The 21,303-nt window shown below is 39.1% G+C and overlaps 1 protein-coding gene across 8 annotated transcripts in view; it reads right to left on the reverse strand.

The window, feature by feature from the left end:
- Mettl25 (methyltransferase like 25) overlaps positions 1 to 21,303 on the reverse strand; it is a 72,268-nt gene that overhangs the window by 18,781 nt on the left and 32,184 nt on the right. For all 8 annotated transcript variants that reach the window (XR_005283620.1, XM_038314470.2, XM_038314476.1 and 5 more), the window contains 3 exons: positions 17,930 to 18,024; positions 15,270 to 15,299; positions 11,872 to 11,945 (listed from right to left, as the gene is read on the reverse strand). Coding sequence is in view for 7 of the 8 variants with exons in the window: in XM_038314470.2 (XP_038170398.1) it covers positions 11,872 to 11,945; positions 15,270 to 15,299; positions 17,930 to 18,024 (199 nt within the window). In the remaining variant the exon portion in view is untranslated. The remainder of the gene's footprint in view (positions 1 to 11,871; positions 11,946 to 15,269; positions 15,300 to 17,929; positions 18,025 to 21,303) is intronic.

The following is a 21,303-nucleotide window of genomic DNA, read 5'->3' on the forward strand; positions in this document are numbered from 1 at the left end:
CAAATATTTTCTGAAGTCTTTTTTATTACTGTTTGAGAATTTTATAGATGTATCCATGCATATGATGCTTTGGCTAAATCCACCCCTATTTCTTCCTAATTCCTCACCTTACTCCCTCTAACCACCCTCATCACCTTTCTCTCCCTATTCCATGTGCTGTTCTTAGTAAACCTGTAAAGTTCACTTGGTGCTGTGTGCATGTGTGTCGGTATAGCAGCATCTATTGGATCATGAGTTAGCCTCTCAGGGGTCTTATAAAAACTGGCTCTCCTCCCCAGTCTCCATCCATTGATAATAATTCTTGAGCCAGGCAGGAGTGAGATTCCATGACGTTCCCCCTCACCTCATTCATACTAATAATTTGGCTACCTTAATGTATTATGCATACAGTCACAGCCTTATGTGTCCAATGATCCTCTAATGTCTGGCAAATATGACTTTACTACAGAAGTCTACTACCCCTGGCTTTTACAATTTTTTCACCCTCTCTTCTGAAATGATTTCTGAGCCTTAGGGTGAGGAGGAATGATACAGAAGTCTCATTTAGAGCTAACCACCCCACAGTCTCTTATTCTCAACATCTACTGCAAAAAGTGGCTTCTCTGATAAGGCTTGAGGGATGTTCTAATCTATGGGTATAAAGATAAGAACATAGGACGCAGTGTATTGCTATGTCCAGTTAGCAGAATAATAGTATTAGGTCATACCCTAGGGCCATGACCTAGCCAGTTATGGAATGTTTGCTCAGCTAACAATACTAAGCAATGTATTCTACCTTGTGGCATTGGTTTTTAAAAATTATTTAAATAACATTTTTTTCATTTATTTTACATACTGACCACAGTCTCCTCTCCCTCCCTCCTCTCCTCCCAGGCCCCCTTTCTCCATTCCTAATCCCCTTCCATTCCTCCTCTGTCTCCATTCAGAAGAGGCAGGCCTCCCTCCTTGGGCTTGAACAAAGCATGGTGCATCAAGTTGAGACAGAACCTAACTCCTCTTCTTGCCGCAAGGCTGGGCAAGGTAACCCAGCATGTGGAACAGGTTCCCCAAAGTCAGTTATAGGTCCTGATCTCACTGCTAGGAGCCTTACAAAGAGACCAAGCTATACGACTATCAAACGCAGAGGGCCTAAGTCGGTTCCATGAAGGCTCCCTAACTGTTGGTCCAGAGTCCATGAGCTCCCATGAGCTCACGTCAGATGTCTGTGTGAGTTTCCCCATCATGAACTCCCTGGCTCTTAGAATCGCTCCTCCCTATATTCAGTAAGACACTCAGCACAGTGCATGTCTGTGGATCTCTGCCTCTGTTTTCATCAGTTACTGGATAGAGAACCTCTGATGACAATTAGGGGAGTCTTAGCTGAGCTTATCCTTGTGGATTCCTGGAGGTGTCCATGGAGCCAGGCTTCTCCCTAACTCTGAAATGCCTCCCTCCCATCAAGACATCTATCTCTTTTATTACTCTCCCCTCCATGGTCAGCCCCCAACCCACCTTTGGCTTCCTCTGCTTGCTACCTCAAGTCTCCATCCCTCCTTCCCCACTTCTCTGCCTCGAGTTAGCTCTTAGGCATCAGGGAAATGCAAATCAAAACAACTCTGAGATATCCTCTTACACCTGTCAGAATGGCTAAGATCAAAACACTGAAAACTGTTACACTTTAACAGCTTTTTTTTTTTTTATTTATTTTTTTTTTTTACTTTTTTTTTTTCTCATGGTTTATTTTTTTTTATATTTAAAAATTTCCATCTCCTTCCCTCCTCCTCCCCCCTCCCTCCCCTCCTTCTCCCCTTTCTCTCCCCTCCTTCTCCCCCTTCCCTCCCCTCCCCTCCACCCATACCTCCCCTCCCTCCCTCTCAAGGCCAAGGAGCCATCAGGGTTCCCCACTCTATGCTAAGACCAAGGTCCTCCCAACTCCCCCCAGGTCCAGGAAGGTGATCGACCAAGCTGAGAAGGCTCCCACAGAGCCCGTCCATGAAGAACAATCAGAGCCCAGAGCCATTGTCCTTTGCTTCTCAGTCAGCCCCCGCTGTTGGCCACACTCAGAGAGACGGGTTTGGTCGCATGATCCATCAGTCCCATTCCAACTGGAGTTGGTGATCTCCCATTAGTTCTGTCCCACCGTCTCCATGAGTGAACGCACCCCTCTCGTTCCTGACTTTCTCCCTCATGTTCTCGCTCCTTCTGCTCCTCATCGGGACCTTTTTGAGCACACTTTCTTTTAACTATAAACACTAGTCTTGGAACATTTATTCCATTTCAAGCCTTGTCCTTGGAAGCCCAAACCCCTTTCAGATCCTACCTCAGACACGGTTTCCTCTGACTCCCACACAGGTGCCACGGCACCCACATGGAGTCCTTCAAACTTTGAGTCAAATAAGTAAAACCATAAATGTAACCGTTTCCCTTTTTAAAATTCATGCTGTAAAACCCAAAATGTTCAAGGGGCTGTGTCGATACCTCAGTTGGTAAAGTGCCTGGTGTTCAAGGAAGAGGACCTGCTTTCGGATCCCTAGACCTGAGGTAACTACCTAGGCATAGCAGCTGGTACCTATTTTACCTTTTTTTTTTTTTTTTTTTTTTTTTTTTTGGTTTTTCGAGACAGGGTTTCTCTGTGGCTTTGGAGCCTGTCCTGGAACTAGCTCTTGTAGACCAGGCTGGCCTCTAACTCACAGAGATCCGTCTGCCTCTGCCTCCCCCCAACTCTGGAGAGGTGGAGACAGGCAGATCTCTGGAGCTCGGCCAACCAGCCTAGACAAATCATGAACTTCAGGTTAAGTGAAAGAACCTGTCTCAAAAGTGATCAAGGGAAGATCAGCTATTAACCCCTGGCCTTTGTGTGCACCTGTGTGCACTTGTGCTCACAAGGCAGGCATATACGTCAAACACACACAGCCACATTCAATTTTTACCGCTGAGAAAGAAAAACACAAGCAAGCAAACAGCAATAACAAAAATGCAACCCTCTCCTCTGACCCACAATTCCAAAATTACTTTCAATATGGTATATGGCACAAGAACATAAAAATAGAGAAGAGTTGGTTTCTAATGTGTGTTTAAATTATATGAATCAAAGTAATACTTGTATGGTATATCACTTATACCGGGGTATAGCATTTAAAGTAATACAAAATATTTTACACAAGTATTATGTAATATACATGCAAATAATATCCAAAAGAAGCTGTCAAAAATACAGGCTTCTAGAAATATGGTAAAACTATAAAGGACAGCAAGAACCAGTCAAACCAATGAAAAGGTGCTGAACAAAACTTCCAAGATCGAAAACATGCCTGTATTTACTATAGCTAACAGAAAGTATTAATGTGAACAGTTCCATTTAATAAGAATTTTAGTACCTTACAGTTGCTCACAAGTGTATATAACATTAAAAAATTATAAGAACTTTATATTTCTGTTGTTAATTCCTTTGGATTTTTGATAGGCAAATACTGACTTAAAAACCAATGAATGCTCTCAGAGGGTCAGAATAATTCCTTTCTTGAATGTTTTTGTATGTGTTTTTCAGAGTTTGTTTCATAAAACACCAAAAGAATATGAGGGTGTATATATTTTGAGACATGGTTTCAATCAAGGAACGTATTAGAAAACTAATAAACACTCTGCTTCACTCATTGTTTTAAGCAGTGACTGAACCTTTCAAAGTATCCATTTAAGGTAATTATCATCCATCTCAATTTACAAACAGTAGAATGGAGTTGGCGGGGAGCGGCTCAGAAGCACTCGAGCCCTTACCGTCAACACTGAGAACAGGGGTGGGGCCTGAGGCAGACGGCTCAAGGGCTTATGAACGTTTTTCTTCATCATCATATTTTTGAGACAGGGTCCCACAGAGTTGCCCAAACTAGTTAAGAAACGGCAATCGTCTTGCATCCGTCACCTTACAATGCTTTTACTTGTAATGGTGACTCTGCTGTCTCTCAGCCAATTTACCCAGTCTTTGAAATATGAGTGTGCAGTGGGAATCGGGGCAGGGCAACAGCAGAAGTAGCACTCACTTATCCAGGGAAGCCTTCTTTATCAAAGTGCTTTTACAGCACCACTTTGGAACAACTATCTGGAGAACATCAATACGCATTGATCAAAGTCTCATTTGTCTTTTTCCAAAAGCTTTTAAAAACACTCATGGGTTTCTAGCCCAGGCCAGCGATGCCCCGAGCCACACGGCTGGGGCAGGTGGAACTCAACTGATTGCAGCCAAAACTTTTTTAGCCCATGACCTCGAAAGGTCTCCATGAACATCTCCGCACCAACCAGGAGCCCGCCTGGCATCCGGCGCAGCGGTTGGGCTCTATTTGATCTCTTTGTGATGAGGAAGCATGGTCCTTCCCAGAGCCATGATAATCTAAGCGGAGCAAGGAGACCCATACGGGCCCGGGCTCCGAGGAGAAATCACTGGCCACCTGGCACCTTGCAGCACCAGGCAGATGGACATTACCAGGGTGAGCAAATGTATGGTGCGCTATGGAAGAGAGAGAATTGTGCATGTCCTGTGAACAGAGGCATATCTGAAGAGGCAAGAGATATGAGGAACAGGATGAGGTGGGTGGCTTAATAGCCACCGGGTCATGATGTCTTGGCCTGGGTTCCTGTTGGGGCCCATTTCTGGGTTCATGGCCCTGATGCAGCCATGGTTTCTACTGATGTCTATGGCTCCTGCTGGCACCAAAGGCAGAGAGAATAGGCTATAAAGAATTGGCCCTGCCCCTCACTGGCTGTAACACTAGGGAGAACTGGTCCTGCTCCTCACCCGTGGAAGCACGCAGGCATGAGAGATGGTGCCACACCTCACCTGGGAAGCAAATCAGAGCTGACCCTGTGCGTTGGGGCATGGGTGAGCCAGTCCTGAGGGCATGATCATGGGAGAGGAGGTGACACCATTCTCATATGCCGTGTGGTCGTGACGGTGAGGAAGCTGACCCTCCTTTAGCAGCTGCCACACTTAGGGAAGTGGGTCCTGCAGGCCTGGCAACACAACAGAGGTAGCCCTGATGGCCCACCTATATGGAAGTACCGACCCTGTGGGCATGAAAGCAGGAGAACTGGCCCCACCTGTTGGTCATCACTACAAAGACTGAGCTAGCTGGGCAGTGCTTAAGAGTTCACCACGTTGGTGAGGATGAGGACGAGCTGATGGGCTGACCAACCCTGCAACAACCTGGGGCTGCAAGAACCAGGGTTATAAGTTGGCTTACACCAACATCCACCCCATCCATGACCTCCTGGGGCATGTGAAGGGGTTGGTCCTGCAGACCTAAAGTTGCAGGATCTCCATGGCACAGAGCAACAATAGGATACCTAAGAGTCCCAGTGAAGGCTCAGTACCGAAAGTATAGCAGAAACCAAAGGCCTCGAACCAGAACAATGACTCTTTAAAATGAACATTTACAGGTAAAGATATATTGATAAAAGGGTTTACTGTGACTCACTGTGTCACACTACAGCTTCCAAGGTAAGATTTTTTCCTTTTTCTTTTTCCTTTTAAATTTTATTTTTGGAGGGAGGTTGCCAGGGCAGAGAGAGAGTGGATATGAAAGATGGGGAAATGAACGGGATTGAGATGCATGATGTGAAAGACATGAGGAACAAATACAAAGTTAAAAAAAATACTGTTGGGGAGGGTTATCAGTTTCATCACTTGTACAGAAGAAAACCAAGAAAAAGCATCATAGGAATTAGGAGATGATCAACAGCATTAATGTAACAGGAAATACCAAGGAGAAACTGGGGAGAGGATGCAGAACTGAGAGGTAGTGAGAAACAAATGAGGGTGACTGGAAGACATTCTGCAAATGATGACCCCAAGTGAAGAACTGAAGGAAGGGCTGAGAGCTAGGAAAGTGTTCATGGAGAGAATTCGAGCCAAGGAATAGCAAACACAAAGCCCTACATGTACCTGGAATAGCAAACACAAAGCCCTACATGTACCTGGCATTTTCAAGGAACACTAAGGGAATCAGTGTTTCACTAGAATAGGGCATAAGTATGCGTCAACACACAACAATAAAGCACGGGCAACACAGATGACAGGCGAAGAAAAACACGGCTTGAATGACTGGTATTTAGCAACACGGGGACACTCTTGCTTCTGAAAAGGATGGTCTGTTCAAGTGGGGTAAGCCAAAGAGAGCAGAACAAAGAGAGCAGTCAAGGGAAATAGAAAAGTGATAGCAGTATGTTTTATTATTATTATTATTATTATTATTATTATTATTATTATTATTATTATTATTACTATTTTAAAGGAAGTGGAACAGATAAGACCACAATCAAGCTGGGAGATATTCAACAAAGGAAAAATGTGGTCCAGAGAGGACTTTTCATTTAACAGGGTGTGGCCATTAAGGAATTCATGAAGTGGTTGAGTAGAAGGAAACATCATTTTACTATGAATACCATTAAAAGCTACTACTGACCACAGTTTAGGTACTACGGAAGGAACGAAGAGGTGAGGAGTTTAAAGGACACTAAGGATTTCACCTACTACATGCTCTACGGGAAGTGGTGCAGTAATGGGTAAGAGAATATACCAGGTAGAGAAAAGAGTTCCAAAAAGCATAGGAGGCACAAAAATAGTTACGTGGGAATGCAATAATCTAGTGCAGCCAGGGAGCATGAGCAAGAATGATCTTAGTGGAAAGAATAATTGTAACAGATTAAAAGTGGCCTTGAAGGTGACAAAGAATACTTTTTGTTTGGGTATATAAAGGTGAAGAATTATTAAACATTTTCAACAAGTCAGAAAAATACAATGACTGTCTGAAGGAAAGATGAAAGGAAATTAAGGGCAGATTAAAAGAGGGCCCTCTGTGAAAATAAGCATGGTCAGCATGCTAAAGAGGAATTGTATTCTGTCTTTTAATAAAAGAGAACACAGTAGATCTAATTAAAATTCTGCTCAACACAATCCAACACCACCCACATGCGTTTCCAAACTACAACCACGAGAGCATGGCAGCACAGAGCTCTCCAACCAACAGTTGTATGGATTTCTAGGACACAATGAAGCAGATGTACACTAAATAGATAAAAACAAGCACGAAAAGAACAGACACGTGCAGAATCTCAGTTTCTCCAACATCATAAAAAAGCCATGATCTTTTTACATGCTAATACACATTGAAGACTTTGAACATTATTTAAGAGGCCTACTTTGTAAAATCTTAGTTCATTTTAGATTAAAAAACAGTGCTTTTAATTTTAGCTTGATCACACATTACAGACTAAAAGATCTGCTATAATTGTTAGAAAAATTTAAAGATCAGGATTATCATTTACTATTTTATCAGACTAAAAAAAATTAAGATTAAACTCAGCAATTCATAATTACAACAGAAAAAAGTACCTGTTTTCTTATATACTTGGTTATAGTTCTCATTACAGAATAGAATAAAATGAATAAAGCAGTAATGATACAGTTCAGTAGTAAAATGTTTGCCTAGTATGCTTGGGTTCATCCCCAATAGAGCAAAAATAAGGAAATACACAAATAAACTGTGTGAATTGTGTTCTCTTGCCTCCTTTACAAGTGTTCTAAGAGATTTTTACCTTGTGAGATTCCTTCTTTTGTGCTTTATTCCCTTAGGAAATTTCCATATAAGGACTAAATATGAAATTAAACAATTATATAAAACATGGACTTTTAAGTGTATTGAATGCTAAATCAAAACTATAATAAAAATGTTATACTTAGATGGTATAAGCAATTACACAGCGAGATTTATAGAATAATGTTGCAGGTATTGTATAACAGGTTTTCACCTGAGGACAATTTAACTGAATCAACACAGAAAACTAAACAAAATATAAAAAAATTAAATGACAGTATTTTTCTGTCTTTTACACTCCAAAAACATATAAAACATTTCAAACAAGTAAAGCCCATGCTACAGTCTGTATGGCTCAGACACTAAAGTATAGGTATTAGAAGTTCGGTGTCTTCATGATAGTGTGAGAGGCAGTGGGACCTTAAGAGATGGAGCATCCAGGGGGATTTTAGACACTTGGGCAGTTGTCTTCACAAAGGATTAAGATAGGTAGTATGAGACCTTCAGTTTTCACAAAAATGAATTGTTTCAAGACTCCTTTCCAGGAAGAGCTCATGAGACCCTACTCCTAGAGCAGGAGACACTGGCAGTCTGGGCTGTGGGGCAGTGAGAGCCATTATCTTTAGGGGTACAGCCACTGGAAAGTTAGCCATGCTCCAGGATGAGAGCCCTCACCCATGCTCATGCAAGCAACCCCAACTAAACTTAGGAGTCAGACATATACAAAAGGCCCACTGAGTAGGAGGGGACTCGTTGGCAAGGACAGGTGGAAAGGGCACAGGGTAGGGATTTGTGAGGCCACTGAGGAGTGAGTGACTATGCATAACTGCTGAAATACATGATTACATGAATGCATAAAAGTGTCAAAGAATTAGAAAAATAAGACTCCTTCCTATACTCTTGTACCACCTGATTTTCTCCCTTGTGCAAAGTTTCCACCACTAGGACTGAGTCTGCTTCCTTCCCCTTCATGACTGTCTTAGCTTTATTTGGTATTCATTTCTGTCATATACACTCCAGAACTGGTAAATGTAGTGATATATTATTTGTATTTTGATAAATAAATCTTGCCTGAAAACCAGAGGCAAAGTTAAAGCCACAAGAGTCATGCAATGGTGAGACATCCATTTAATCCTAGGTTTTGGGAGACAGAGGCAGATGGATCTCTGTGAGTTCAAGGCCAGCCTGGGCCACACAAGATCAATGCAGAAAGAAATCCACGTGGTGGAGGCTTGCACCTTTAATCATAGTCCAAGGGAATCACAGGTCTTTAATACCAGCACTAGAGAGAATATAAAATGGGATGAGAGGGAGACTTAGTCTGCTTAGTTTATGGACACCCAGCCTTGGTAGAGGTAAGACTTCTCTACTGGCTTGTCTGCTTTGCTTCTCTGGTTTTTGGGTTGAATCCCAATTTCCGTCTCTAGGTTTTTATTATTCATGCTACAGGTAAATTCTGTACTAACACAATATTATTATGGGCTATCCATCAAAGGCACTGAGTCACAGTAATTTTGTAATCATTTGGAGGGTTTAATTTCAGTTTTTTTCAAAATTTTAAGAGTTCTTCGGCATGTTTATATTTTACTATATTCCTCATGAGTGCCTTAAATTACTTTTGTTAGGCATATTGCTAGTCATACTATTTGTTTTTCATCCTCTCTTTGGGTTATTTGGACAGAATTTCTCCATATGGTCTAGAATGGCCTTAAGCTTTTTGGTCTTCTTGCCTCAGCCTCCTGATTAGCTGTAGGGTGTGCTGGATCATGCATAGATCTAGCTATGGCTGATTTTTAGTGAAGATTCCAGAGGCATACAACAAATAAGTTTTTTAATGATGTCTGGGTAAGAATCCTATTTTTAAATATCTGACTATCATCCTAAGATCTTATGTTTATTAATTTATAGATTTTTAGATTTCTTTCTGCTGCATATACTTTATTTAAAAAGAAAAGGAAGAAAAATATATCAGGTACCATGCTATTTTAGCTTATGTAATAGCAAAATTTGCTTGGAAGTTTTTCTGAGGACTTCCTGGCCTTTACAATAATTTACCCTACATTATGTTGTTTTGAGATTATAATTTAGTTACATCCTTTCTCCCTTCCCTTTCTTTTCTCCAAACCCTCCCAATATATACTCTATCCCTCTTTCCTTCAAGGCCATGGCCGCTTCTTTTCACTGTTACACAGACACGTTTGCATATGTATGTACATATACATTTCTAAATGTAACCTGTCCAGTCTGGGCAATATTACTTGTATGAATGTTTTCGGGGCTGACAGTTTGGTACTGGACAACCAATTAGGGTGCTCTTCCCTAGGGAATACCACCTTTCCTGCTCCCAGCTTCCCTCAGTTGCCTATAGTTCTTTGTTTACAATTGCTTCTTTTCAAACAGATGGAGACCACTACAGAAAATCACAGTCATTTAAATCATTTTAGCATTCCTTTTAGTAGGATGCATACTTGCTATTTCTATATGAAAATATCTTTATTTCATCCAGGTTTTTAAATATCTTAAGCTGTAGACAATTTTTCATCCAGCACTTTGAACATGATTTGACTTCTAAGTTTTCCTACTTGAAGTTCTTTTAATTTTCATTGCATTTATTTATACATGTTGTAATTGTGTGTGTGTGTGTGTGTGTGTGTGTGTGTGTGTGTGTATAGCTTGAGTGACCAGGTGATCAAAGGGATGGAGCTCAAGTCCTCAGGTTTAGCAGCAACATCTTTCTCCCCTCAGTAGGCTCTAGTCTAGACCATAGTTCCTTTGAAGGCTTCGTCCTTCCCTCCCAAGCCTGTGTTTATTCTCACAGTTCTTCTCATCATGTGTCTATAGGTTGTTTGCAAATATTGTTGAGATTTGTGCACTTTCTGCATCTACTGACTCCTGTCTTTTGTTCAGTATCTTTATCACCTTGTTCACTATCTTCCTTGGCAGCTATGAATCCTCCTCCCTATTTCCGTGCACCTCTAGCCTTCCCCTGGCACTCTTCATCTTTCTGTTTACTGACATTCCTTCAGACACCATCTTCCCCAACAGACTGCTGCTTCCTGACGTGCTGTGCCTTCTTCTCCCTCTTTGTCTCCTACCCTCTTTTTTCCTTTTTTTTTCATTTTGTAGTGGAGATCAAAATCAGAGCCCAACACATGCTAGACAAGGGCTGCACTGCTGACCTATACTTCTAACTTCGTCAGTTCTTTCTATGATACTTAAAACCATCCACTTCTTTAAAAATGGTGGTCACTTATTGTAATTTTATAATTCGACTCTAAAATTTTATGTTTTATGTGTTCTATTATGTATACTCTGTTTTCCATTGCTTTTATTCAATGCTTTACTTTAAGGTGGAAGATCACACAAAGCTGTAAGAAGGAGTAGCGTAGTATACCCTTTGTGACTCTTTCCACCAGGCCTCAAGCTGGCAAAGCAGATACAGATTCTATCAGTAAGAGAGTATTTCCCGAGGATCACTTGTTTTGCTGTCTTACACCACATGCCTTTCTCATCCTATTTTCTCCCTTTCTCCAGAAATCAGCAGTATCTTGCTACTCTACCAATCTGTCATGAACACACTGGCCTGTCTACCTTGTTGTCCCCAGCACCCTGACCCCTTTGGTGCTAAGACTTGTATATACTAGAAAAATGTTCTTCCCCTGAGCTATATTTCCATCCCCCAGGACATATAATAACAGAATCACACAATCTATATCCTTTTATAATTTATAACTACATTCATCCAATGTAAGTCTCCAGAGATTCAGCCAATATTTCATTCTATTTTATCCAATCTCTTCAATATGAATAGAACAAATGTTTTATTAGTAAGGTGCTTTAATTAGTGGAGGAGCCACCATCTATTCACTTCCAACTGACCGCCAAACAACGTACTACTCGCTTTAGTCTCACGGTCACATTTTCTGCTTCCAGAAACCCACTGAGGCTGCACTATTAATCCACTGCTACACACAGGGAAATGTACTGAAGTTAGGGATATCCCTGTTCCTCTTTGCTTTGGTCAATTCTGGGCCATACTGATAGTCCTTGAGTAATTATTAATAAACTCAATGTACTCTCTCACACAAATTTTTTTTCTAAAATCACATGAGCAAAAACTAATTATAATTTATCCTTCATAAATTTACTCAAATATTAAAAATTCACTTAACTAACAACTTAACAACTTAACAACTTAACAAACTCATTGTTTGTTTGTTTGGTTGCTGGTTATTGAACTAAAAGGTATTTCATCTCCTAAAAAAACTCTGGACCCCAGCAGAATTACAAAGCAAAATTCTCATACCATTTGGTGATGCCATAATAGTCTTTAATAATATTCTGAAGAACAGCACGATAGAAGAGTGATTCAGTAGGCAGCTGGAAAAAAAATGCAGATATATGTATAACAATAAGAAATAAATAAAACCCAGAAACAAAATTAGTACTAGAGACTTGGTAACTTGTAAATGTTACAAACATGACTTTATTGTTAAGCAAAGAGTAGGATTTTTTATAGTTTTCCGCTGTAAATTAAAGGATTACCCTGAGACTAACTCTCACTGAGGAAGTAATTCTGAAACAAAACAAGAAACCATAAAAGAAATGGCAATAAATGGGGAAGAAAAGTCATAATTGATTAAAACAATAAGCTATTGCCTCCAAATAGCTTAGGGATCAGCTAATGGGAAGAAGTCAACTTTAAAGTTCATCCCTGTCATCTCAGAAGCCCAGCAGAGCTGGGAAGGACGTGTGTGAAGGAGATCATCATGAGCCTCTCCTAATTGATGTGGACAAGACCTCGGCTTCACACTGGGAAAGACAGCGCCTATATGAAATGTTCTAAACTACATCTGAAGCATGAAAGCTCATGGCACCGCAGACTTGAAGAGGAGAGTTAAAAAGGACAAAGGAAACTGAAGACCCTGCTTTTTAGGAAAACAAGGGAGAGGTGTCTCATGAATGGTGCAACTTTCTTTTTCAAGTTTTATTTTACTTCTTCAATTCCATGCACGTGTGTGTCTGAATTCAGGCATGTATACACGTACCCACAGAGGCCCACAGAGGCCCAGAGATGCTGAACACCATGAAGCTAGAGTTACAGGAGGTTGTGAGCAGTCTAATATGGGTTTTGGGAACTGAACTTAAAAAATTACAAAAGTCACCAAAATGTCACTTTACCTCAAGAGACTTCTTGATACTGACAGTATAGGGATAAAAAAAATTAATAATAGCATCAAGCTAGCATTCATGCAAAATTACAACTTTAGAAAGAGAAAAAAACAGGCAGTGGTGGCACATGCCTTTAGTTCCAGCACTCAGGAGGCAGAGGCAGGCGGATCTCTGTTAGTTCGAGGTCAGCCTGGTCTACGAGAGTGAGTTCCAGGACAGGCTCTAAAGCTACACAGAGAAACCCTGTCTTGAAAAACCAAGAGAGAGAGAGAGAGAGAGAGCAGAGAGGGAGGGAGGGAGAGAGAGAAAAAAATATGAAATATGAGCAATGATTAAGGAAAACCAACAATAAATGTTTTGGAGATGTCAAATAAGATGAAATTAACTGCCGAATACCTGGTCAAGTTTTAAGGATAGATTTCAGTGGGGTGAATATTTCACTGACCCAATCGTTTCAGACTCTGTTCTCCTTTGCCATGACAAGTTGGAATTTTAACTTACTTTCTACAGATGCACGTTTGTTCTTATGTGCATGCCTGTGCTCATGTGCAGAGGGCAAGTTCAGGTGCCACAGGAATGGCCCATGTCTACCTTTCTTGTCAGAATGGGATCCCTTGCTGGTAAAGAGCTCACCAAGTAGACTGGGCTGGCTGTCTCTGCCTCACCAGGGTTGGGATTACAAGTGCTGGCTGCCATACTGCTTTGTAACATGGGGTTTGAATTCACGTTATCTGGCTTGTAAGACAAGCACTTTCTTTATAAACTGAGTTCTCTTCTCAGCTGTTTTTTAATCTATGTTTAACCAGAATAAATATGTTTAATATTTAATTCAGCAGAAGTCAAACACTAAATAAAATTTTGCATATGTTTTAAGGCAGAAAACCTACTACCTACAAAAATGGAACAAAATCAATTATCTTTCCCCAGTTACCCTGAGCAAATAAAAGCTTTACAGCTGTCTCCTAAGAGAAAGGGAAGGGACTTATGCAGTGCCTCCAAATGTTCGCTGGTAGAATAACTAGGCTGATCATCCTGGTGAATACAGAGGGAAAGGAGAAGAGAACCATCACTTCCCAAGCAGCCTGTGCCTGACTGTTCAAGAGATAAACTGGGTGTGGCTTAGAATTGAGTTTTCTTCCTTCACAAGGAATAAAGTCACTTAACACTTTTAGTGCATTTTAAAAACAGGAAAAAACAGAGTGTGTTCCCTGAGGTGTGCATGATACATGTGATGCACAGGACTTCGGCAAAGGGTATAAGCTACAAGTCACAGTTCTGCAATTAATTTAGGGGGCTAGTCTATATTATTAACCTCCTGTTGCAGATAATGTTCTTATATAAGGTTAAAATAATATCCAACTCCTCAGACTGAATGACCAAAATCTTAGAAAACTTAAAAAACAATCACACCAGTGGACAACAACACAAAAGGCTCCTTTCTTCCCCAGGGCCCTAGGGAGCCACTAAGGTGGTAGGCATTATAGAAGCTAAGGATGTCTGGTGAGAGACAGAGATTGAAATCCTAGAATTTGTTACCTTACAGTTGCCTCCTACATATCAGGGAATAATAATGATACATAACTCTCAGTCCTATGTATTCATTACAACAATTGACAAGAAGTTTGTACACTTCTTTGGAAAGGTCTGTATTAGATTTAACTATTCTTTTCAAGATAGAATTATTATTGGTGATGACATTTGGCATTTACTGAGCACTTAGTATTCATTTTAAACATTTTACCTGTTTCCCTCACTTTAGTCACCATGAGACCGTAGACAGGCAAATTAATACAGTGGGAAAAAAAGCAATTGCCACCACCATCAAAGTACTTATTAAAGGACTTATCAAATGACTTATCAACATTACTGGTCTAGATAAGTAATACTTGTCATTGCAATTGTTATTTTTAAAATACAATTAATATTAATGTTCATTGAAAAAGAAACAATAGATCTTTTCAAATTTAGGTTCAATAGAATAATTTTATGAAAATGTTAAAACTGCTTTTTAAAATTCCAAATTTAAAATTCATGAATACACAGAAGATGATAGTATACTGTATGAATACTTAGAATATCTGAAACTTTTATTTATCCTTGCAAGCCTGTTTGGCTATTTCAGCTAAAGACTAATTAAATTGAAAAAGGTATCAAATAACCAAATGAAACATGTTTTAGATTACTCTTAAATAATACATTGCATGTTATACCATTTTCTTTCCTTGACTGAACCCCATAAAAGCCTGATGGTCAGCTACAACATTTCCTAGACATATTTACAAATTGTTAATACAGGATGAAGAAAGAGGTTGAACAGCATGATGTAGATACTTTCTTCAAACCTCCATGTATCGCTCAGAAAGTTCACTTTAAACACACAGAGCATGTATAAATTTGAATGAGCAGCGGTGACAAGCAGAGGTGATATTTACTAAAATCCATCGGGTTTCAAGTTCAACAGCAGGTCAAGTCTGAAGAGGGCTTGAGAGAAAACTACCCTGTTCATTAGCTTCATTAAACACTCTCACTTACCCCTTGGCCAACTGCAACCCGTTCCAGTGCCTTAGAGGAGAAAGAAAAAAGACAAAGACTGCTGACATATTTAGTCTTATGAGATTTATAAATCTACTCTATAAGAATTTGCAATAGTGACAATCAAAAAGATTAATTAAGTGATAACATGTAAGTTTACATAGTTAAAAGTATCAATATTATTACAGAATGTTAGCTCATATGCTTGTATAAATTAGGACTAATTTATAATGGAAATGTTATATACAAAACACAATCATATTCTGATTATATACTCTATGAATTGTAGAAGAAATCAGAAAGCAGCAAGAAATAAAACGGCCAAGTGTGACTCACGTTCAGTGTGGTTAGACAACCACATCCAAAGCTGCTCTCATGTACGATACAGACATAGATGTGTTTATAAAGTTCTTTTAACATCTTATGATTTATGGGACGTGGAGTTCCATCCTTTCTTTCAATTTTACTCCAGAGTTGGGAATTGAACCCAGGTTCCTGTACTTAACTATGCAGGCGCTCTTATCAGTAAGCAACCTCCCGATCTCTAGTTTCGTCTTTTAGCAAGCAAACATGAAGAAACTGTAGGTAGAAGAGTAATCTGTGTGATGTATGAATTCAGAGTGTATTCTCATCTGATGTAGCATCAGAAGAAATGGAACCTGTTGAAGCGCACAGTGTCCCCACATGTTTTGAATGCTTGTTTGGTGCTGGCGCTATTTGGGGAGGCTATAGGATATTTAAGAGACATTCTAGATGGAGGGAACTGGTTACTGGTGGTGTCATAATCATTTTTGCTTCCTGATGTGCAGTGGTGTGAACTCTATGCTCTCACTGCCATGAACTGGGCTGCCTCATCCTGCCTTCCTTGCCACAATGAATTTGGATCCTGGGGACTGTGAGCCACTGTAAAGCTTTCTTACGTTGTTCCTGTTAGGTACTACAGCCACAGTTACACAAATGTAACTAACAGAACCACTGTAACACACTGTGACAACTTGGTATTAATTTACATTTATACTTAAGAACAGAAACATTTTTATATAGTATTTCCTAACATTTCTAACAATCATATTGAACATACATGATATTTATCATATAACTTATATATGGAATAGACATTTACAAAACTCTTTACTTAGACATACATTTCCATATACTGGATGCTAAGTATTTAGGAACCTTTCAAACACATGCCAGATGAAGCATAATTGATCTGCATAAGCTTGTTACTGAGATTTTAAATATCTGTGTTTTGCTTCAGGCTTCTAGGTTTCTAGAAATAGGTCCTTTAGCTATAGGTGAAACACTTTTTAAATTAAAATGTAATCTACAGACTATCTTGTTTAAGCACAATTTCTACATGCCTAAAAGATCTCATGATCGGTAGCTTATCTGAAATTGTGTGGCTAGTCAGTAACTGATCAGCTAAATCTTGTTCATTGAAACTTTATTTACACATGTTTTCCTCATGTCACACAGTTGGGGTAGGGCTTGGGGGGTGCTCATTGTATGAAAATGTGCCCCAGTGACTATTACAGAACAAATGCACATCAAGTTAACTCCCCTAAAAAAGTCTATTTCTTGCCTTCCGGGTATAAGCCTGGTTGGCTAGCAGCATTCCATGATCACGGCATTCTAAGAATGACTCTCATTCTCACAATATTCTGAGCATGCTTCAGTCACACATAAAATGAAGGAAGAAAGAAATGTCCAGAGAAGTACATCAAGTGTGCTACATAAGAAAATGGCTATTTGAGAATAAATAGATTTCTAAGCTCTTCCTAGGATCCTAAATCTCTGCAGAGACATATAAGCACATAATACTAGACCAGTACATTAGGAACAATGGGCATTGAAAGAATTCATTTATCTAATGATTGGACATTAAACAAATTGTTCAATGAACTATAATTTTATTTTTAAAAAGTTACTGTATGTTTAAATAAACCAACATGTGTGATGTCTGCACAGACATAGTGAACTGATGGATACAGGTGGCAATTTCACGTCTCCATTATCGTTTTCTTTTCAAGTGTGTGGGGTAGGAGCACTATCCTCCAAAGATTTAATACATAGTAAAATATTAATTATGGTCTTTGTTCTACAATTTAGTTTTCTAGATTCATTCTTCCAAACTAATTATAAGATTTAAGCTTTCTGATGATAATTATTCACCTGTAATATTTAGCCTGCTCTTTCGCAAACTAACATGGTATCATGAACAAAGAATGCCAAGGGCTAAAGTGTTTTACACTTAGGAACACCAGTCAAGTCAAACAAAATAATGCTTTTGACTAGTTATTTCATATCTCACATAGTTTAATAGTTTCCTATTCTATAAGAAAATCAGAAGGCAAAATGACTTTTACAAATATACAAAAACACTACTAAACTATGTATAAAGTACTGAACTGATTCTGTGTTTAAGACCTGGTAGTTGATATATTTCATATTATAAATAAGCAACCACACCTAAACTTTTCTATGATGCAGCATGTAAAATGGATGGTTGAATACCTTTATCACTTTTTTTCACAAATCACAATCTTAAAAACATTTAGCTTTGTTAAAATCTGCCATTTAACACAATTTAGCTAAAAATACTGAATTGCATAACATCTGGGTAAAACTCTCATGCTTTCTAGGAAACATAGCCATACCAAGCATGCTGACATTCTTGAATTACGGCCACAACACCATCTCTCCTCTTTCAGATAGCGGCACATTGGAAATCCCCAGTTTTCTTGAGCATATTCTGCAGATGGCAAAAAAGGATTAGTTAAACAAAATTCTTCCTTTTCCAGTTACAATAAATAATCTATTGAGAAAACAAATCAGTCAGCGAGGAAGTCAAACAGTGATAAAAATGAAGCGGTGACAGATGTGTAATAGTGCATTCCAGTTTGCTAACTGATGGTTTGTTAATGTTATCAAATATATTTCCTCTACAACAGCTACCCTGTGTTTAATCTCCAGATCTGATATTAGCTAATTTGCCAAAACCTATTTTTGTAAGATTAAGCAAAAGAAATTTAAAATCCAACAGACTTACTGTTTAGTGTAACCATAGGAGACAACTAATAACATTCTTGGCATTTATTGCTGACCTAACTTTCTAAAATGAAAAAGAATATACAACAGCTAGCAATTTATTAAAGAAAGTACGAATTCATTCCTAACAATCTGGAAGACCATCTTTCTTCTCACTAGGATCATTTATCTAAAAGCGAACAGCTGTACGGACTCTTGAGTTTTTCATTGTTTTAAGAAGTTGTAATGTTTTTCCATTTTGCTCAACTGCACTTATGACTCAAATAATGAGAACAAGGAATCAACATTTCTACTGTCAACTAATTCAGACTTAATAGAACTTGCTAAGGCTCAAACAAATTACATGGAAATATTATGTCCACTATGCTCTTGGGAAAGCAAAGAAACCATTTATATTTTAAACTGAAGTCTCATAAACAGATTATCAATGCTATTAAAACTGTGAGAAATAGTTGAAAATTGTGACAAATATACATTGTTGTTAGAGTAAGAAAAATATACAAACTTGAAAAATTCATAAAAGAAAATGCAACCAAGGTACTAGGAAACATTTGTACTTTGACAGACTGGGTGACTTTTGATTAAGAGATAAATTTTAAATTTTATGCAGGCCATAAACCATTGAAGTATTACATTAAAATTTATAATATACCCCATTAAAAGCCAGACTAAAGCCTGACTCTTCCCCTACCTTCAGAACTGGGTACTCATAATTCTAGTATTGCTATGGTATTCAATATTGTGAAATACTACACCAAGTGATTTAAATGTACTACTTGGTTTAGTCTCTGTAGCAGTTCTATGAACTAAGTATACTATTATGCCTATGTTTCAGATAGGAAAACTGGGCATAACCAAGTTAAGAAAACATACTGATTTACACAATCTTGCATAGGCAATCTGACTACAGAATTCACGTTTTCAGTTATCAAGCTATATCAATCTACATTCACAATCCATCTCACTTGCAATAACACAGGATTCATATAGTCACTGAAGTATACCCAGACTACAGGGTTCCTAGACCATTGCTATTTATAAGATTACCTAAAAAAGTAGTTTGAGTCTTGTTGAAGGTTTGATTGGATGTACTGAGACATAATTCTTGCTTAATGGAAGAATTACTACAAAGAGCCAGATATTACTGCAAAGAATGAAGTACTGGAGAGCAGGTATAAAATAAATAAAAAATATTACATAGCATGGTTAGAACTCTCCAGTAAAAGCTAATCCCATCCTCTCCTTGTTCTTTGTACTCAGACAGGGTCTAGCTGTTGAAACTGAACTGAAATTTCCAGTTTCCCACAGAGTTACTAGAAGAGCTACAGGACTAGGCTGGATGTGTACAGAAGCAATGGATGCAAACTCTTATGCTAAATGTGGTGGACATCCTCTCTTCCTCCCTCCATTCTTTTCTAGCTATTGTGATTATTGTGGTAGACCAACTACAACAATGGAAACAGGAGGGACAGAGCATGTACAATGGAATAGAGGAGTTAGGTAGGAGTCTCTGAAGCTGTTTGTTATAAAAAAGACTATTGGATCCCTCCTGGATGCTCACATATACATTAATTGACAGGGTGATATTATTAACCCTTATTCTCCTTAAATGTCTCCTGCAGCAGATCCAACATCAGCGGAGAGCAACTAAGGTGACTCTTCAAGTGTTAATAGCCCTTAGGCATTCTTCTTGCGGCCACAGGAGGTTATGTATACATGGTTATTTGTAATTCAAAAGGTTACTGCTTAGTCCCCCAATCCTAGCAGCTCTTCAGGAATGAATGCTAAGGAATGAATGACTGGGTGAGAGCTTGTTCAACAAGCCAACCTAAGACAGACACAGTCCAGGGGTCAACAAGGCCTGAGCAAAGAACTCTGGCTCCCGCTGAGTGTCCTATGTACTAAATAAAAAAGGGTGGATATGTAGGAAGTTAAGGCCTACCAGGCCAAAAGGAGCCAATATGGAGTCTGCCTGGCACTGTCAGAGATCCTGACCATGCCTAGCCAATAAGGAGTGACTAAGCAATGCTTCCTAAGTGCCTAGCAGCAGGTGCTGTCAGAGGTCTAGCTAATGAAGGACAAGCATGAGACATCAACTGTCAACATATCAGAACACCTGGGTGCTGGAGGGTTTAAGAGTTTTTCCCTTTTGTTAAAGAAATGAGTCTGCTGTAAGCCTTCTTCTACCTGACTCCCAGGGTGTGTTCACTGACACTGCACCTTCTCACCCCCTGCCTGAGGAAGATGTTAGTTTCCAGCAATAGTTTGTAATGGACAACTCCCATACCAAATCTGTCACCTTTGGACTAAAACATACATTTCTATATCTTGTTTAAGCCACTGCCACTCTGATTCAGAACCTATTATTCTTCCTCAACTTTTTCTCAGCATTCTTGGAACAGTTTAATTTGTTTTTAATCAACCTGATCTTATTCAGAAGCAAACCCCATGAAATAAAGGAAATAATACCTTAAATAATACCTATAAAGCATCAAATGGAGAGTAATCAAATAATTCTCTCTTAATTATTACAGAAATCTTTTAAAGGATGCTATATTTGAACAGAGAACTAAATCAAATGAGAAAGTAAACCATGAGAATATGGTCAGGCCTCTGTTAACTATATTCCACGTCTGTAGGTACATCAACTAAAAAAGCAGCATTTTCCAAAAAGATTTATTTATTTTATGTACATTGGCATTTTGCCTGCATCTTTGTCTGTGTGAGGGTGACAGGTCCACTGGAACTGTAATTTCAGACAGTTGTGAGCTGTCATGTGGGTGCTGGGAATTGTACCCGGGACCTCTGGAAGAGCAGCCAGTGCTCTTAACCAACGAACCACCTCTTCAGCCTCTGAGAGCAGCATATTTCTAAAAATTCAGTCTGTACTGAATGAATATGGGCAGATACACCTTTTCATGTCATTACTCTCTAGGGAAAAAGGCATACAGTTCTTTATGTAACATCTATATTTAGGAGGTAC

Source organism: Arvicola amphibius, chromosome 17 (genome assembly GCF_903992535.2).
Source record: "Arvicola amphibius chromosome 17, mArvAmp1.2, whole genome shotgun sequence".
In the NCBI taxonomy this organism is placed as follows: Eukaryota; Metazoa; Chordata; class Mammalia; order Rodentia; family Cricetidae; genus Arvicola; species Arvicola amphibius.